The 20,000-nt window shown below is 39.1% G+C and overlaps 2 protein-coding genes across 3 annotated transcripts in view; both read right to left on the minus strand.

The window, feature by feature from the left end:
- Positions 1-3,627: 3,627 nt before the first annotated feature.
- Positions 3,628-5,362, minus strand: LOC138038922 (putative ankyrin repeat protein RF_0381). Its single transcript, XM_068885017.1, has one exon. It carries the CDS (start codon positions 5,214-5,216, stop codon positions 4,272-4,274), a length of 945 nt encoding a protein of 314 aa, XP_068741118.1. The 5' UTR covers positions 5,217-5,362; the 3' UTR covers positions 3,628-4,271.
- LOC138038919 (uncharacterized) overlaps positions 5,232-20,000 on the minus strand; it is a 14,987-nt gene continuing 218 nt past the window's right edge. Inside the window, exons 1-7 of one of the 2 annotated variants that reach the window (XM_068885014.1) lie at positions 18,871-20,000; positions 18,118-18,170; positions 15,439-15,515; positions 14,157-14,282; positions 12,840-12,912; positions 12,339-12,432; positions 5,232-6,539 (exon numbers count right to left, since the gene is read on the minus strand). The exon at positions 18,871-20,000 is cut by the window's right edge and continues 218 nt beyond it. In XM_068885014.1, coding sequence (XP_068741115.1) covers positions 5,380-6,539; positions 12,339-12,432; positions 12,840-12,912; positions 14,157-14,282; positions 15,439-15,515; positions 18,118-18,170; positions 18,871-20,000 — 2,713 coding nt within the window. In that variant the 3' untranslated portion in view covers positions 5,232-5,379. Of the gene's footprint in view, positions 6,540-12,338; positions 12,433-12,839; positions 12,994-14,156; positions 14,283-15,438; positions 15,516-18,117; positions 18,171-18,870 lie in introns of both variants that reach the window. The other variant, XM_068885013.1, reaches the window with a different exon arrangement.

Below are 20,000 nucleotides of genomic sequence, written 5' to 3' on the forward strand. Positions count from 1 at the left end.
TCATTTGTGATCGATTACTGAACTGACGCGCGGAAATATGGAATCTATTTGTTAATTCCAGTATTTAAGTTTTGTTTCAGTTATTTTCATAAATAGTCCGCTGCTTTTCATACAACAAGTCCGGCCTGCTCATTACTATAAATTAGTCCGGCTATTTTCCGGTGCTCTTTCTTGCTTTTTTCGCAATTTTTCGTCACCATTATCCGGCCTGTTCTTTCTCTTCTTTCCTCGTTGTACGACATTAAACATCCTTAGCTTGTTTTCTTGGTTGCCTTCAAAATTTTTGCTTGTTTTACTAACACGCAGTTTCATATATATTTCACGCTGGCCGTGCAACTTTCCGCCAAAAAACGCGGGTTCCAGCGCATGATTTCGCGAATTATAATTAGCTTACATGAAAAGCTGGACGTACCCACGGGCGATCAGACGATGACGTCATAGCCAAAACCAAAATTTCTCCCATCCGTAGGTTTCCATTTCAACCATGGTGCTTCGCAGTTAATTTGGTTTTAATGAAGATGAGATGACAGGACGCGACAGCTGAGAACAGTTTTTCTTTTCTTTTCTATTTTTTTGCCACAAGTTTTATTACTCATGCGCAGTAAGCGCACGTGGTATAAAATGCCCTCCGTTTCTTGTTTTCCGTGTCACATTAGTGCATGGAAATTTATGCTTGCATACATTTACACACATGACTGTAACTTTACGTGGGGCGGGGGGTAGGGGATTATTCAAAACAATTAACTGTTGTACTGTTAAGTCAGAAAAATTAACTTGAAAAGAAGTATTAGAGTCTTAAAATGTATGTATGCTTGGAATATCAGTCCATTTTGCATGACAAAATAAACAGTGCGTGTTTGAAGAAATCAACCATCCCTCTCATGTTTCAAGCCCTTAAGTAGACTTGCCACAAAATGTCTTGGCGAGCGAAGCGTGATTTTTCGGACGCGAATCTACACGAGACGAAGGACTTTTGAAAGTCTAGCCCTTAAGATGTGTCATTTTCTCTTGGATGTGCATGGTCGCGCCCGAATCATCGCATCTTGACTGTTCAAACTTTGTGATTGTAGTCGCGGTCGTACGGCCCGGGTCGTACGGATCGAGCTGTTAGAATAAATCTTTTTCGATCGTTTAGCCAAAGGTAAGTTGTTGACATTAAAGACAAAATTTTTTTTTTTTTTTTCTAATTTTTTTTACAAATAAACACTTTGCACGAGAGCGGGGATCGACATAAAGGTCATTCAAACTGATCTCCATCAACATGCCGGTCATCTCAGCTCCTAGTGATCTTTGAGAACCTTACAGCAGCTTTGAGCGAAACAGAGAATACCTGAGAAAAACTGATCCGACTTTTAGCACTCTGAACTGTTCTTAGAACTACTGTTATTGTCAGTATGTGCATGCGAGGAAGTCAAAATGGGGAATTCTTTCAACGCAATACCAAACAGTCGTTGATATGCATTCTGTTTATTTGCTGGCAAAGGAATTTAGAGGATGCTTCAAGGGGAAATTCTGGTTTTCTGTCTTACTTTTGTTTTACTTAGAGGCCATTTATTTGCCAGTATTGAAAAGTTTGGTTCACATTTATGAAATGTAACAAATTAATCATCTGCGGCTTTACAAAGATCTATTTGTATCGCTTTTACATTCCTGAGTTAATTCGACTTGCAAATGACGTACAAACAACCCAGGTCCAGGAATTGTTGATCCAACTAAAACTATTGCTGCACCATACAGTCAAGGTAATGTTGAAGTATTTGGTATGGCAAATGCAGGCACACAACGTGTGGCAATGTCTGTTGGCACTTGTTTAAAATTTCAGAAATCCAATAACCTCTTCAGCTGACTTGGTTCAAATTACAAACATTGGGAAAATAATATGTATTCAGCTTTGTCACGTACAATCATGCAAACAGGGACTCCTCTTTTTGACAGATTTGCCTGTTATGGTTATAACTTAAGCTACATTAATTACTAGTTGACATGCAGTGATAGTTATAGTGGTTTGATAAATAGTGCACTTCCTATAATTTCAGACTTTCCTTATGTTATAGCGATGTTAGCTGCCTTTAGTTCTTTGCTCATGGATAATTATCATGCATATATGTTAACACCTGAACTTTACACAGTAGCAATATACTGTCTGCCTAATGGAAAGAGTAAAATGTTTTACTCTCATGGCAAAGATTTATTAGTTATGGGACCCATTTGCAACATGTACGTGGATTGAAATAGATTCATTAATGAATTTGGTACAACATTTTCAGAATATATGTGCACAAACATCTGTTACTTATGAGATTAAAATGTGTTAACATTATCAAAATGTAAAGCAACAGTGGAAGCATTGTTTATTCATTATATGTTCAAAACCAAAATTTTAGACCCTAGGAGCACTTAAATGATGTTTATCTTTGTTCTTGCAAAGAATGTTCTGTTGTGTCATTTTATTCTGTTTGTTTTTCCACCTCAAAAGGTTTGTAACTATTGCACCTCTCAAACAGTTGATAGTATCATTGAGAATGGGAGAGCAATTTATCAGAAATGTTACTCCAGCAAAATATGTTTTTATTTCTGATTTTCTACAGAAATTAGACGTAAGCCGCTGGCCATGTAAACGTTATTCATAGAGCAAAATGTCAGGGAAATTTATCTTGTAATGTGGTTCCCAGTAAACAACAGCTTTAAAATGCCATTTTGGATAATAAGGAAAGCAGCACAGGCTGATGTGAATTTCTAGCTCAGTACTGCATTAGTTGTGTTTTCCAGTGGTATGCAAAGCAAAAGATGAGTTACCACGTTTTTGTATACAATGGTTCTGAACCAAAAAATGTAACACAAGTATTTTCAAATGTAGATTCTGTTATTGATCTCTTTTGTTCTATTATTCAAAGTAAATTTAATTGTTTTGAAACAAACTATGAGGTTGCATTTCTTAGATGTTTATGTGAATTATCAAATATAGAAAGGAAACAAATAATAAGAAAGCATAAATCTACTTCAGAAATTGCAGCAAACTGGAAGAAAGAGGAGAGAAATTTACAGCCCAATGGACCCAGAGAAAAAATAAGAACTTCCTTCAAATTGTTTTGAAAAGTACAGGTCTATGGACCCATCGAAAAAAACAGACTCTTTCAAATAAAGATGAAAAGTATAGGTCAATGAACTCACACGATAAAGAGCAACTTCTCTCAAATAGATTCTTGTAACACCTATATACCTTTTTTGTGGTGTACAATAAAGTTATTATTATTATTATTATTATTATTATTATTATTATTATTATTATTATTATTATTATTATTATTATTATTATTATTATTATTATTATTAAACTGTCAACAAAAGTACAAATAACCTGGCAGCGCATGAGTATAGGCTACTTAGAGCCTCTTGTTTATACTATTCTGAAAGGTGCCTCGTATGAGCTTCCATGTTACAGTATGTCTCTCGAAAGAAATAACTCAACACAAGCTTTAATAGAAAAGGCATGGTTGTTTCCTTCGAGAGCGGCCACCCTACAAAAAAAAACCTGGTTTGTCGTCCACCGCTAAATTTCACAAGATGAAACTTATTGGTGCAATAATCGGGAAAAACAAAACACAACTTCAACTAATCAAACTGTGATTGATTACATAATAATTTTAATAATTCTTCGCAATTGTCGAAAGTCACGAGGAAATTTCGGTTTCACGGCTCTTTCACCGAAAAGCATTTTCAATATGGATTCTAAGCATTTCACACATACTGTAATTGTCACGAAAAGTCCTGTATTTGGAATATGATGGGCCGAAAAATAGGTCCTTCCGGCTAATTAAAATATAATAATTCCAGTAAAGGCAATTTCATTGCTCCATACAAAACAATTTGAATATACAGTTTTGTACTAGGTGTATTTCTCCTTGGGATGGATTTAACCCAGAACAAATAAATAAATAAATACTATATCTTCATTATAAACTGTACACAATCGTTTACATGGAGACAAATTTCAATAGAAATAAAGTAAAATGTCTCGCATTGGAAACCATCAGCATTTAGCATCATACAGAGATGAGTTTTCTATTTTAAAAGCAATAAAAACGCGCTTTTTCTTGCCAATTTTATGTTCGCAGTCTTGCTTCAACAATGAAAGTGACCCATCTCTTTTGAAATCAACGATTCCAATAGACAGTTTTCGTACTTTCATCAAAAAAGCAAGTAATTATTGGACGCTTATCTATTAACAGTTCATGGCTTTCCACACATTCCACATGACCAAACAAGCTGCTTTATGGTGCGAAAGTAGAATTGTTCATTGAGGCAATGTCATATCCAAGAGATAACAGTTTCTTAACGATTACGTCATTTCCACCTTGTGACGCAATATGCAGCAGACTCAATCCATTGCTGTTTTTCAAAGTCGGATCTGATCCTTTCTCTATTAAAATGCTAAATGCTTCGAACTTGCCATTGTCAGCTGCAATCATCAGTGGCGTCGAACCACTATTGTTCCTAGAATCAATGTCAAGTCCAAGAGAGAGTAGCTTCTCAATGATTACCCCATTCCCACCTTTTGCAGCTTTATGTAAAACAGTCCACTCATCATGGTTTTTTAAAGTCGGATCTGCACCCGCTTCCAAGAGAAACCTGAAGGCGCTGAGCTTGCCATTGGCAGAAGCAATCATCAAGGGAGATGCGCCATGGCTGTCCCTAAAATCAATGTCAAGTCCAAAAGACAGAAGCCTCTCAATCATCACGTGATTCCCACCCTGGGCAGCACCGTGCAGCACACTCCATCCTTCGTTGTTTTCTAAAGTCAGATCTGCACCTCTTTCGACTAGAAAACACACAGCGTTTAACTTTCCATTGGCAGCTGCAACTATCACTGGTGTTGAACCATAGTTGTCCCTTATATTTATGTCGAGTTCAAGTGACAAGAGCTTCTCAATGATTACGTTACTCCCACCCACTGCAGCCTTATGTAAGACACTCCTTCCTTCTTGGTTTTTTAAAGTCAGATCTGACCCTCTTTCTATTAGAAAACTGAGGGCGTTTAACTTCCCATTTGCAGCAGCAATCATCAATGGTGTTGAACCATCACTGTTCCTTGAATCAATATTTAGTCCAAGAGACAATAATTTCTCAACGATCACTAAACTCCCACCTTGTGCAGCAGCGTGCAGCACACTCCATCCATTGTTATTTTTCAAAGTCGGATCTGAACCTCTTTCCATAAGAAACGTAAATGCGTTCCACTTGTCATTAGCAGCAGCAGTTATCAATGGCGTCGAACCATTGCTGTTTCTTGAATCAACGTCAAAAGCAAGTAATTATTGGACGCTTATCTATTAACAGTTCATGGCTTTCCACACATTCCACATGACCAAACAAGCTGCTTTATGGTGCGAAAGTAGAATTGTTCATTGAGGCAATGTCATATCCAAGAGATAACAGTTTCTTAACGATTACGTCATTTCCACCTTGTGACGCAATATGCAGCAGACTCAATCCATTGCTGTTTTTCAAAGTCGGATCTGATCCTTTCTCTATTAAAATGCTAAATGCTTCGAACTTGCCATTGTCAGCTGCAATCATCAGTGGCGTCGAACCACTATTGTTCCTAGAATCAATGTCAAGTCCAAGAGAGAGTAGCTTCTCAATGATTACCCCATTCCCACCTTTTGCAGCTTTATGTAAAACAGTCCACTCATCATGGTTTTTTAAAGTCGGATCTGCACCCGCTTCCAAGAGAAACCTGAAGGCGCTGAGCTTGCCATTGGCAGCAGCAATCATCAAGGGAGATGCGCCATGGCTGTCCCTAAAATCAATGTCAAGTCCAAAAGACAGAAGCCTCTCAATCATCACGTGATTCCCACCCTGGGCAGCACCGTGCAGCACACTCCATCCTTCGTTGTTTTCTAAAGTCAGATCTGCACCTCTTTCGACTAGAAAACACACAGCGTTTAACTTTCCATTGGCAGCTGCAACTATCACTGGTGTTGAACCATAGTTGTCCCTTATATTTATGTCGAGTTCAAGTGACAAGAGCTTCTCAATGATTACGTTACTCCCACCCACTGCAGCCTTATGTAAGACACTCCTTCCTTCTTGGTTTTTTAAAGTCAGATCTGACCCTCTTTCTATTAGAAAACTGAGGGCGTTTAACTTCCCATTTGCAGCAGCAATCATCAATGGTGTTGAACCATCACTGTTCCTTGAATCAATATTTAGTCCAAGAGACAATAATTTCTCAACGATCACTAAACTCCCACCTTGTGCAGCAGCGTGCAGCACACTCCATCCATTGTTATTTTTCAAAGTCGGATCTGAACCTCTTTCCATAAGAAACGTAAATGCGTTCCACTTGTCATTAGCAGCAGCAGTTATCAATGGCGTCGAACCATTGCTGTTTCTTGAATCAACGTCAACACCCTTAGACAATAACGTCTCGATGACAAAAATGTCTCCAGTCTTTGCAGCAGAGTGAAGCGAGGTGAAGGGCACACTACCAGTTTTTGTAGCTCCAGCCTTGCTTTGCTGTTTGTCCTTCAAATAAACTGAAAAACGATCTCGAGTTAATAGATGAAACGCGTCAGTAGTGGTAGTGGTAGTGGTAGTGGTAGTGGTAGTGGTAGTGGTAGTGGTAGTGGTAGTGGTAGTGGTAGTGGTAGTGGTAGTGGTAGTGGTAGTGGTAGTGGTAGTGGTAGTGGTAGTGGTAGTAGTAGTAGTAGTAGTAGTAGTAGTAGTAGTAGCAGTAGTAGTAGTATGTTCTAAGAAAGAGACAAGTACAACATACATATAAGGCACACAGGCGGCCCAAGCTTGGTGTGAGGGGGAAAGCCAACATGACCGACAAAAATGTAAGGATTGGTATGGCACTACCGATAAAAGACCCAAATGCCCAAAAAGTTGAGTGAACAACAAAAACGAAATACAGCGAAAAGAAAGAGAAGCATGGATGGACACAAATGGACAAGATTGAAACGGATTACATTTGGCCGGGTAATCTTGAAAAAAGTTGGCCCGACGTTGTTTGATGTACATTGGCTGGTGCATTAACGCTTCGCGAATGTGTTTTCGAAGTTTGTCAACAAGAAGGAGGCCTGACTCTGATTGGACGACTAAGGCCCCGTGCACACGTATCCGTATTCGTTTGAAAACGAATACGGATTCGTCTTCGTTTTCAAAAAAAATTCGTGTCCACACGTAGCGTTTACACATCGTTTTCGCCCACCCACACGTATACGATAAATCGAATTGAAAACAACATTTTTAACGAAAACCCGACTGCGCATGCTTGATCCATGAGCATTCGCTTTTACGACAACTATTTCAGTTAGAAAGTTGTCCCACCAAGCGCTAGTACGTCCAGGTCCAACCCAAAGTCGTCGAGGTCTTGGCGGGCAACCACCAAGTAGTTTCAACCTTCCGCCTCTTGACACCGGTAGTGAAAGTAACCTAATAATGATCTGCCGCCCTCTGGAATAGTCACCTTGAAGAAGCAGAAAAGCTAAATTTGCTTGAAACAGGCAATTAGGTTTTAAATACGCCCAAGTATTAAAGACTGGAAAGTGAAGCGCCATCTTGCCATCTTGAATAATTTTGCGCGGAATGGATTGGAACGGATAGTGCGATGTCAGAGAGAGAGTTTTTGGAAAGTTCCGTTTTTAGTGATCGTTTTCATCGGATGCGTGTGGACGGGAGCCGTATCCGTAAAGAAAAAGTCGAAGCGGCCACTTTGGCTCTAAGCGCATCATTTGGAAGGTTTCAGTTTTCTTTCCATTGAGCGAAAACTACAGCCTTAGGTCGCTCGCCGGGTTGCTATTACGTTGATGGTGGGTTGAAATGAAATTTCCATCTTTGTCAATTGATTCTGATGTGGAATTGTAACCGCGGAAACATTTTATCAAGGAATATTGACTCAATTTGGTGGACTCACCAGAATGGAGGGCTCAAATCGCGTTGAATTGGGAAAATAGCCGCACAAGAAGGAAGTTACCAACAATGGCAATAAGGTAAGTCTTTTAATTGAGAAATGTTTTTGTATAGTTATCTTCTTAAGTCTTTTACCGGTATTCCCATACAAATCCTTATATTGGGGTCAGCCATATTAGCTTTCCCCCTCACACTGAGCTTGGTCCTCCTGTGGTGTAAAGCACTACTCTACTACGTTACAAAGTTAAGGTGATTCCCTTGATTTGCACCACGCATCTCATACTGCGCATAATATTGCGACTTTGGAGTTCGCCGCGTTTCACACCGACCATCTGAAGAGAGGCAACAAAGGCCGCTTTTGCAGTTCAAGAGCTTTTAAGTTCTCGGTTAAGAAGGTGTTGTTTTGGACCTCGCCCCAGTCCTTTGGCGGAAAATGATCATTTTGACGCCGAGATTGCCCTTTACCGCCATTTATCATCGTGTTGCGAAGAAACGAGCGCGGTGACCCCCCATTTTTAATGGTTTTATTAACTCGTAATAGGTACTCAGAAAACATATTTTAAGGAGAAAGAAAGTTGGATAGTAGAAGTTGTAGTATTTTCATATAAATGATGTGAAACTGCATTTGGAGCCTGACACTGAGTGCAAGGTGATAACTGTAGAGGTCTAATTTGCTTACATTTCTTTGCAAAATCGAGCAATTTGAAATCACTTTACTTAAAGATTATACCCCGGACAAACAACTAAGTTAGTTTTCAGTAATATTCAGTAGCTTTTGCTACATAACAACAATTTTTCCGGTTGATCTAGTTTCGAACGCTTCTCTCGTAATTCGGTAAAAAACACTTAGAATAAAGGGCATGCAGCCCGAAAACAAGCACGGTGACCCCATCTTTTTATTGCCTTTTTTTATTGTCCTGCGTATGAATATCAATTGTGCCAAGTTTGAAAAAAATCTGGATGGTACGTCATTTTCAAAGGAATTACCTTAAAGAACAAAGAAGAAAATAAAAAAGTTATAGCAGAGTTAATAATCTATTAACTCTAGTTATAGCAAAAATGGATTCTGTAGCCCCGCCCATTTATTCATAAGGATGTGAGCCTCTGGAGACGGGAGTGTTCGGCCAAATTTCCTTGGCGGGAAATCGCGTGGAAGCGTTGCATTTGGCAACCCGCTTTTTTCTGGTGTGAAATCATATTAGTAACGAGCAACGGGATAAAAGCAAGAAAGTCAAAGAAAAGTGAAAGAGCATGAGAAAACAGGCGACGAAATTTGAGAAATTTAAGGGAAGAAAGCCTCGAGAGAAGCCGAGGAAGGAGAAGAGAAATTTTCAATAAAGAACACCATAAAGCTGAGAGAAATGGAACGAGAGACAAACCATATTACAACGGTTAACTTTCAGGTAATGTTTTCCTTGCCTCCCTTCCTCGCTAAAAAACGAAAAAGGCCTGCAAACGTTTGCAATTCCGTGTTGACAGAGATTCTGACGTATCTCAAAAATCACATTTATAGTTTTTTTTGTGTGAAATGGATGTCCAGTCGTGAGCTGCTTTGTTTGACTGTGAAATTGCAGTCGAGTATTAAGCGAACTTACTACTCTGTAGCTTCACTTTCAAATACTCCGATTCCACAAATGTTGCACAACTGCAAACTGTAATAACCAAAGTGAAAATCGACCCGATTTATTGTTTCGTGCGTTTCCATCGGACACACAACAACTGAAGAAGTGGGAACTTCGTATGAAAAGAGGAGATGGCTTCTTTGCCACGGTAGGAAACAGGTTCTGTTTTTCTGAACACTTCTTCCCAACGGATTTTAAACGTACTCTGACTGGTCATAGACGAGACTTAAAGCGTACCATCGGTCTTTCCTTGGACAAAAGTGGATGAACGATCGCTTTGTAGAGCGAAAAGGCTGAAGTTGAGATGTGAGAAATCTGAAGGGATAACAAGAGCTGAGAGTGCTCATGAATATAAAGACCAGGAAGAAATTGCAGAAGATTTCGAAAAAGATTCTGTTGTATTCGGTCCACCAACACTTGACAGGTGGATGGAAGAATTAAAGATGGGAAATGGAAGGCTGCTTCAAAAATTACAAGAATTTATAGCAAAGGAGAGGATTTCAAAGTTTGGTCAGTAAATCCTGAATATCAAATCCACAATCAGCCACTTCACTTTGGTTATTACAGTTTGCAGTTGTGCAACATTTGTGATCAATTTTTTTCTCCTTGGTAACAATTTGCATGGCTGAAGTAGCTTTAATTGTTTTCCACAACCCCGTTCTTGTTTCTTTTGTCCGACATTTTTCCTGCCGCGAGGGCCATTATGCCTCACTTGCATGCAACTTCCGGGTTTTTTTCTGGAATCGGAGAATTAGTAAGATTTTTGCTGTTGTTCTTAACTGAAGAGAGAGGGTGTATAGATTATCAGTCAAACGGAAAATGTTGTGAAAGAGATTGCTGTGCATGTAATTTCAGTTTTAGTTGATTAAAATTGTTGGTTATTGTTTGCAAGGCTTCTTTGTTTACTGCTGTCAGGTCAGAGGTGTTTGATCACTGTAAACTGTATACACTAATGACGATTAATTTTGTACTTTATGCAGAAGCATAATTATTTCCATATACACTATATTGCTTTCTGGGGTTAGAAACGGGAGCTCCGCTTTTAGGCTTGGCTAAATCTATATATTTTAAAACGCAAACACCAAAATAAAGACGTTCTCAATCGATTCAGTCTCAGCCTGAGGAATGTTCTTACTACGTTCTTATAATTTTGGTTAATCTCAGCCTAAACTTTCTAGTATATAGTGTTTAAGGAAATAGTTATGCTTCTGCATTAAGTACAAAATTAATCGTCATTAGTGCGTACAGTTTACAGTAATCAAACAGATCAAACAGATAAAACAGCTGAGGTGACAGCATGCAGTAAACAAACAAGCCTTGTAAACAATAACCAACAATTTTAATCAACAACTAAAACTGAAATGATACATGCACAGTAATCTCTCTCGCAACATTTTCCGTTTGACTGACAATCTTTACTCCCTCTCTCTTTAGTTTACCCTGCGAGCAGAGTCTCTTTCGATCTTCCTAGATAATTCGGGAAGAGGAAAGTAGACTCTGCTCGCCGCCTCCACATTCTTTGATTTGCCGCTCATCCAAAGAATTGGATGAGTCAGTCCAGTTTCGACTTGTCAAACCTGTTTTTTTAATTTTTGCGCATGATCAATCGCCACGCGTCATCAATATTTTGAAATTTACGACAGCGTGGCAATTTTAACTGTTAGAATTCCCATGAGTTTTTCCTATGTGTGTCGGTTACAGAAACTTGTGTGACAGAAACCTATAAATTTTTCAGTAAAAAAATGAAATGGCATTTTAAGAGTATGGACTATCTTGAGTTTCCAATGAAATGATTCCTTGATTGTTGTGCGTTTGCCAGAGTTGTTGGAAAACATCCCGACTGTTTGTTTTCGTTTTGTGCTTTTGTGACTACAGGTCACGCATGACTGACACCGAATACATTTAAATTTTTAACGCATGCTCAATGCGAGATGTGGAGGCGGCGAGCAGAGTCTACTTTCCTCTTCCCGACTTATCTAGGAAGATCGAAAGAGACTCTGCTCGCAGGGTATCTTCAGTTCAGAACAACAGCAAAAATCTGTACCTACTAAAAAGTCAAAATTCGCTTACTCGACTGCAATTTCATAGTCAAACAAAGCAGCTCACAACTGGACATCCATTTCACACAAAAGCCTATAAATGTGATCGTTGAAATATGTCAAAATCTCTGTCAACACGGAATTATTATTCGTTTTTTTAGCTAGTTTTACAAAATATTTTCGTAACTGATCCCATATTTTTACCCAAAATTTTAAACCCCGATCCCAAAAATGATGAGAATTTTGATCCCTGACCCCGCAAAAATTTGATCCCTGATCCCATGAAAAATACTGCTGATCCCGATCCCACGCGTTGTGATTCCAGATCACAGGGCTGTGATCCCTAGGGGATCCCAGCCCTTTTCAGGCTTTTCATATGATTTCCCGCCAGAAAAACGCGGGTTGCAAAAGCAACGATGCCATACGATTTCCCGCCAAGGAAAATTGCCCGAACACTCCCGTCCTCAGAGGCTGTCCTGCCTCCCCACCTCCACCCCGACGGTCCGTACGGGCGGACGTACGTGACGTCATAACCAAAATCTTACCGATGGTGCTCCGCTGGCGCGCTTCGTGCGCCTGAGCTCCGCTATAAGAAGAAAGGCTACTGTTTGTTCTTGTTTATAGGAAATCATTCCCATTTTAATAATAATCAATTCAAAATGAAAGATCTGAAAATCGATTTACTGCCCAACCGGTTTTCTCAGGTCATCCGCGCAAAAAATATTTTAATTTGTGACTGAATACAAGCTTCAGTTATTACCTTCTTCTTTTGTAAGTGGAACCAGAGCAAAGTCACTTTCCCAGTGAGTTACAAAGTACCGCACTAACGCCACAAGATTTGGAAGAAGATGATCCTGCAGTCAGAAATTTAAAAACCGCAACTTAATCATTTGGAATAACTTGAGAACCAAAAGGACATCCGATCAGAGGGATGCATCGACAATATCCACAACATCAAAAAAGCCAAGAAAACAGAAGGTTTACAAAAGGGGAAAATAAAGCTCTGCACGTGTTCTGCATGCGCCATTTAAAGCCAGCAAAAACACAGTAAATGTTTCTGGAGAACAAGATTCAGTGAATCTCAGGATAGCTGGCACCAATTTCACATAACAAGAAATATGGGAGACTTTAGTCAAGTGCAATAAATCTCCAATGTTCTCACCCGTATATCCCACCAGTCTCCACCCCACCAACCACCTCCCCTCCCCTCTCACACAAAAATAAATTAATTAAATTTTAAAACTATTTGCGTGACACAAACCTTGTATCCTTCCAGTCTTAAGTGTCCATTGGGTAACAATTCAATTAGCACGTGTTGGTATCCATCTCTGTCTCTGAAATCAGTTGAATGCTGGAGTCTCAATAAGGTTTTGCACAGGAACTGAATCATCTGGATTTTACAGTCAAACATTTGCCTTTTTTTCGGCGAAAAGAGGAACGAAGAGAATAAGAAAGCTACCGATCAGTTTCCTCGGTGCCTGATAATGGACCCCCTGTCAATGAGATGGGGGGAACGACTAATGCGCTTTTTACAACAAGAAAAGCCCTGGTTCTAATTGGCTAATAAACACGATCAAGAATTCCCTGTGGGTTGCATTCTTCTCCTACTTTTTCCCGTCGCTTTGCTTCGTTTCACAACGCAATTCATGTTTTGTTTTCTTTAGCGTTATTATGGAAGTATCTTCTGAACGAATACAAAGGGAAACCTCCTCTTCGTTTCCCAAATTTGAATTGAATCACCAAGACTACCAAGAAATTACTTAACTTAAGCGGGAGGCGGCTAGCAATAGCTCTGTGCTTGGCTATGTCTTGTATGTACAAGCGGGGTTTTATGACGAGTTTTAGTCGGAATGAATCAGTTAGTGTATTCAAAAAATTGCACAAGAACTGCAGTCACTTAAGTTAATAAGTTCATCCTTCGGTACGTTGGAGTCATTCTGTTTATTGTTTCGAGAGGTATTCCCAACGTATTTTAGTGCGCGACCGACTCACGAAAGTGACATAAAAACCAAATCAAAATTTCTCCCGTGGCTGGGTTCAGCCATATCGAAGCTATGAGAAGCCGTGGAGCACGTACTACTGCAATACACTTTATTGAAGACTAGATTATAGACCTCATCCGCTAACTCAATGTTGCACCCAATTCAATTCTCCCGGAATTAAGATTATTTTTGTATTGTATTTGCATGATGTAATGTAGAATTCATCTTTAAATGATATGGAAATACCTGCAACAAAACGTTTTATTCCCACCGGGTTTGAATGGGGAACAACATTGAGTTAGCCGATTAGGTCTATTGGATAACGTAGTTCTCGAGTTTTGCAATTGCCTTAGCCATCATGGTATATCAGATGATAATAGCCAACGTGCCCTCGTGGAATTATAATTGCGTTCGAGAAGTACGAGAACGAGAGAGCCTCCACGGATTTCCATGACGTCATAAGAGAGAGGGCCTGGGATTAAGATAGGTTCCCTTTCGTTTACCCTGAATTTTGTATCGAACGCACTCCATAATATTTACTAACCTTCCTTACTAGTTTAAGTATTTTTCCTGGTGACACTGCTACACTCGCTCACCTCAATGATATAACATAACTTTCCAACTTCTCTGTAGATTGTAAGGTACGTACTAAAAATTTCCCTTGACTTTGGTTTTGTAGCAGTTCCTCAGCAGAGGATTGAGTCAAGTTGCCAAAATACCATCTGTAGAAAGAAGAAGTCAGTGGGTAGGCGACGCAATGGGGATCACTGTTATCGGCTCTTTCATTAACTAAATATCTTATTCGTCAGAATCTAACAGAACCTGCCCAGCCATCTATAACACTGACATTTAAATCTAAGACTGGTATCCAGTCAAACCCGGCACGTGAGTCTAGAAATTTCGGACAAATTGTAAACAATGAAAAGTTCCCTCCCAAAATTTTCAAGAATTCTTAGTCAAGGGTAAACAACCGAACAAAATTACCGCATAGTGCAACGCATGAACATTAAAATTACGTCTTCACTAAGTCAATTTATCACCCACGGGGCAAAATTACTGATTGCTGATTGGCTGAGACGGAGGGCATTATTTCTTAATCACGAGGGCACTTTTGGTAATCAAGAGGGTATGATTACTTGATCCTGATTGCTTAACAGTTGCTTATCCAGAGCAAGCGAAGTTACAAGAGAATCCTCTTGCAGATTCTGATTAAATTGCTTTTTTGTCCACATGCAAAATAAAGCTTAATTAAATTAAGTGCTATTTCTGTTGACAGCATCGATTTATTGAATTAAACTTTAACCGAATGGAAGCATATTTAGTTGATTATTTTGTTGTGGCATTGAACAGGTTTCCCTCAATAATTTTGCCCTTTATGTGATAAACAGGTACTCACAATGTGCCTTCGTGCAATTAAGGATTAATTTCACTTGTATTTTCAAAGTTTCCAAATTGCCCTCTTCACTTCGTGAGTCGGGCAATTTTGTGAAAACTTTGAAAATACCTGTGAAATTAATCCTTAATTGCATGAGGGCCCATGCAATTACATATACTTATTATGATCATTTCTGTGACTGTCTGATCAAATTTCCAATATGTCTGAGCAGAGGGAACTGCCCTGCTGAGTACAAAGAATTGTCTCTTACAGGTGTACCACCCTTAGATACCACTGTTGCAGTCTCAAGACTGTGGGTACAATAAGGCTTTCAATGAAAACCCATTTCATCGTAGTAAGCAAAGTGTCATCAATAGTGGTTTTCTTATAAACTAAAAATGATTGATACCAAGAAAATCATGTCCTTGTTCCAATTTACGGACAAAGCAGCCATGCAAAAAAATATTTCCTTAACAACCTTAACATACCCATCTCTTACTTACGGTATTTCCTCGTTCGGTAAGTCTTCATACATGTGGTTTAAAACCTCTTCTTTTCCTGTCACCTTCCTCCAAGAATCCTAACCAGGGATTAAGAAAAAATGGTTTGTTCCTCAGGAAAGCTGGTCTATACAAACGTGGGCTCATACAGAATACTGATGTTTACATCAACATGAGTGATTGTCATTGAATGACAGACATCAGAGACTGCCAATCTCAGTAAGAAAGCAGACTCTGATGGCCCAATTTATCAAAACTTCAGTGTTTATTTAACTCCCACTTAAGTTAGGAATGAACAGAACTAAATTCTTAGCAATATTATTTTGAAATAGAGTGGTTACTGTGGATGCTCAGATACCATTTTGCAGCAATTCAGGGTTCCACATTTTGTGTTGTTTTACAGGCTCTCTTTTGTTCTAAAATAATTTTTAAAACAAATCTGTATGTGACAGTCCGTGTGCGTTGAACTGTCAAAATGGCTGAGGCTGCCGTTCGCAAATACAGCAGGACATATACAAAACATGGACCCCAGGTCCATGGACCACCCCTATGGACCCGGTCCATGGACTACCCCTGGGGACCACCAGGGTTCTTGCTAAGTTTTTGCACAGGAGGTAAAAAACCAAAAATAGCAGGTAACCTTGTTACCTGAACCTGCATGGGCTAGCGAGCTCAAGTCTTAACTTGACGTTCGTATCGATCGCTGTCGCGTTCCAGCTGCTCCTAAATTAATTTAATACTCAGCAAAAAGAAAGTAGCTTATGCTATTTCATTGATTGAGAACGCTTTTCTGACGCTATTGTTGAAAACCAAATTCCGAAAGACCTTTCTGTCGTTTTTCACGTGTGGATGCCATGTTGTAAACGTTTAATTCCCCTGGCCGCGGGAGAAATGGAAAGGAAACATGGCGGACATCGTTTCGAGGGATGAGTTGGCGAAAAAGAAGCTGGATTGCTTTTACAAATGGTATACTTTCGAAGCGATAACATGTGCCAGATATCGATCGATCTTCACGGGATTGGTTGGAAGGGGAAAGCAATATTTTCCCATAAACACATCGTGATCTCACCTTTCAACATACTAACATTCGTTGGACAAATTCGGCACACATTTCAGTGAAACAGCCCTTAACATTTACTTGAACACCCGCTAAAAATAACCGGTTACCGGCTCTTAACAAGAACCCTGGACCACCCCTCATTTTGCAAAGTTACAAGCACGAAAATCATTAGAGGAAAGAGGGAGGAGATCTTCACATTTATCTGGACAATTTAAGCAATTGTCTCTAATCATAAACACCTGAAAATTTCAGGCAGCTTCAATGGGATTCCAACCCATGATCTCTGTGATGTCGATGCAACGCTTCTGCCAACTGAGTTTTGAAGCCACTCAGTTGGGAGCAGGTCAATTTCTTGGGCTCATTTGTTCCAGTGAAGGATTTAATGAATGTAATGAACTTGTCTTTGAAAAGCGGTTTAAAGACGAAGCCCTTTGGAGCCACCAATAGGTGGTATAAGTGTCTATAACGGGCTATTGCTTAAATCAATATATTTTTAGATTGAATTTCCCGCTAATGAAACTCCCACAGGAGCCCGATAACCAATCACAAAAAACTAACTTGACGTCATAGCGTCACCAAACCCCAATGGTCTTGTTTTTTTGCAGAAAAAGTAGTCGTAAAATAGATAGTACAAGGGCTCCTGGTCTGTAAAAATACTGTGACATAGGCTTAGTATGAGAGTTGTTCACTCCTAGTCATGGACTCCTGCTTAAATTTTCCAGATAAATGCCAGGATAATTTCTCTCTTTCGTCTAAAGATTTTTCTGCTTGTAAAACATATTCAGCTTACTAAATGAAGGGTGGTCCACAGGGGTAGTCCATGGACCGGGTCCATAAAGGGGTCCATGTTTTGTATACGTCCAATACAGCAGGCGCTGGGTAAAGCAAAAAGATGCCAGTGGTATTTGCAACCCACAGCTTCAGTTCAAAGTACACATTTTGTTTGACAGATTTACGAGCAAAAGAGAGACTGCTCCAAGTCTAAACAGGAGCAGAACATAAACAAAATTCAAATTCTTTCCCAGGAGGCTCAATGACTTATTCGCACCAAGGCTCTATACTTATGTAATGGTTATACATAATCAAAAGAAATTTATGCTGCAAGGGATTCATTAATGCAGTGTAAATTATTATCTTCTGAGCACATGAGCTGAAACACAAAGACAAAATTTCATATCTTCTTCACAATCCAGCCTCCAGTTTGTGACACTTGAATACATATTTTAGAACATTATCCAAAATCAATTACTTTGAGCGAGATAACTCAGCCATGATTGTGCCTTTTTCATTACACTTGACAAAATGCCGTGTAGATTGTTTTCAGTCACATGACAAGACTGCCAGGCTGGTGCACAAAATAATAGCAAATTATGGGTCATGTTTTGCATTATAATTTAGAGTCAAATTCCCAAAAGGCGTTTTCTCTATTGTTCTGTGCACCAATATGGCACCAAAGACTTCAGGTGAAAACCACCTATACTTGGTTTACCTGTCCAATCAAAGAGCAATATTATTTCATCTGAGACCACTTAAAAGAGGTCATATACAGTCATGTTCTTATGTATAGGAAATTCATCTTAAGAGTTACAAACATTAAAATTAAAAATTAAAAAGACTTTCACCTGAAGTATTGCTTTCTGCTCTTTCTGTCCAGGTAATCCAGGAGAATCTTGACCTACAGTTAACAAATTTATTTTTTCAAGGATTAGTGTGCTATATATATTACAATGTTTGCAATAGCAATGCATACTCTAAGGAAATTAAATTTTAATTTTCAAATATCAACTTCATTTACTGACAGCCGGTGGTGCCATAATTATATATTAATATGACTTATCAAGTTCCTACGTTTGGTATTTACCATATGTAATTCAGAATTAAGTATTGAAATGTAAACAAAAACATCTTATTCATTAATACAATCACCTTGCTTTTTTTACGTGTACATTAATTATTCCTTGCTCCATGTATTTTCATCTTATTGTTATCATTTATCAAAGTGAAAGATTCTTTTCCTTAAGACAGACTTTCCTTGCTCTGCCTGTTATTTAGGACACCTGGTCAAAAGCACATGACCAGTTTAACGCTTGTAAATAAATGTGGCCAAAACTTTCCAGAACGGGAAAAAGGACCACCCAAAAGTCACTTAAGATGATTTTGCCTCTTGAATTTGATGTGCAATGTACATCAAGTGTTACTGTGTATAATATTTATTAACTTAACCTGTTAAAAAAATTAATACACTTCATTAATAATTTAAACAAGGCCAGCTAACAGATAATGGTTTGGCACTTGGGCACAGAAGTAATTCAATGAGAGTGAGCTCTTGACTAGAGGCGGGATAATTTTAAAATCATTTTAACAAATCAACATACACTGCACATGGTGACCATGACAACCAGGTTGCAAAAGATCCACAATCATCTTTTCAAATTTCTCACACTGTGCACTCCATGAGTATGCCTTGTTGTAGCTCTCTCGCAGACAAATGGCTGTGTTATGTCTTTCTTCAGGACTTATCTCTGAGAGAATTCTGATTTTCTGAGCCCATTCTTGTGGGTCTTCCGATTCAATAATGTCAGCTTTTCCACCTTCCACACTCTCCAAAGCTTTGGCAATTCCAGATTCACTCGTAACCAATACAGGTACACCAGCAGAGATAGCTTCTAGGGCAACCAACCCAAAACCTTCAGTGCGAGATGGCAGGGCAACCATGTCTGCTTCAAATAACATTTCTTTAAAATCACTTTGATTGCAGTAGCCCCGAATTGTCACCTGTCTACGAGTTATCCTTGTGGTTTTAAGAAACCAGTCTTCCATAACTCTGTGTTGACCCTTTTGTGCACCAACAAATGTGACCTTAAATTTTTCTCCAAGAGAGCCCACTGCATCAGCAATGATGTCATATCCTTTTAGGGTAAGATCTTCATAGCTAGCTCGACCAAACACAAAGATTCCAAACTTAACTGAGTTGTGTAAAAGTTTTGCCTCCCTCTTATCTGAAAGGTAGCAAAAATGTTCCAAAATTCCTGGTGTAATCACCCCTACTTTAATGTCTGAGAGGCGATCAATGTACTTTTGCTGGAGCCGAGCACCTACAGTAACAACCACATTCGCTTCTTTGCAGAGCTTGATTTCTTCTTTCTGCTTTTCCTCGTTTTCTTCAATTGAATCTGGTCCCACAGTTTGCTTGTATTTTCCTAGGTCTTCGTAAAATACATGCACAAACTGCACCCACTTGCATTTTGTTGTTCGCGCGATGCAGTAAGCAGGAATACCGAACTTAAGACCATGCCCAATCACAACATCAAGATGGGAAAGTTCAGATGGAGGAAGCCTTAACCACTCCAAGGGATCACATGTTCCCGGAATCTCTTTGGCGGTTATTAGAACCACTTTGTGCGTTTTGGCGTCTTCTCTTTCTTGTTCACTGCTTTTGGAGACGTAACACATTACCCTTATCTTGTCATTTGATGTGTTTGCCAAATTAATCGCAAGTTCTCTG

Source organism: Montipora capricornis, chromosome 2 (genome assembly GCF_036669925.1).
Source record: "Montipora capricornis isolate CH-2021 chromosome 2, ASM3666992v2, whole genome shotgun sequence".
Taxonomy (NCBI): domain Eukaryota; kingdom Metazoa; phylum Cnidaria; class Anthozoa; order Scleractinia; family Acroporidae; genus Montipora; species Montipora capricornis.

Coding starts and splice junctions, on each gene's coding strand:
- LOC138038922 (XM_068885017.1), bottom strand. CDS start 5,216: ATGGAAAGAGGTTCAGATCCGACTTTGAAAAATAACAATGGATGGAGT.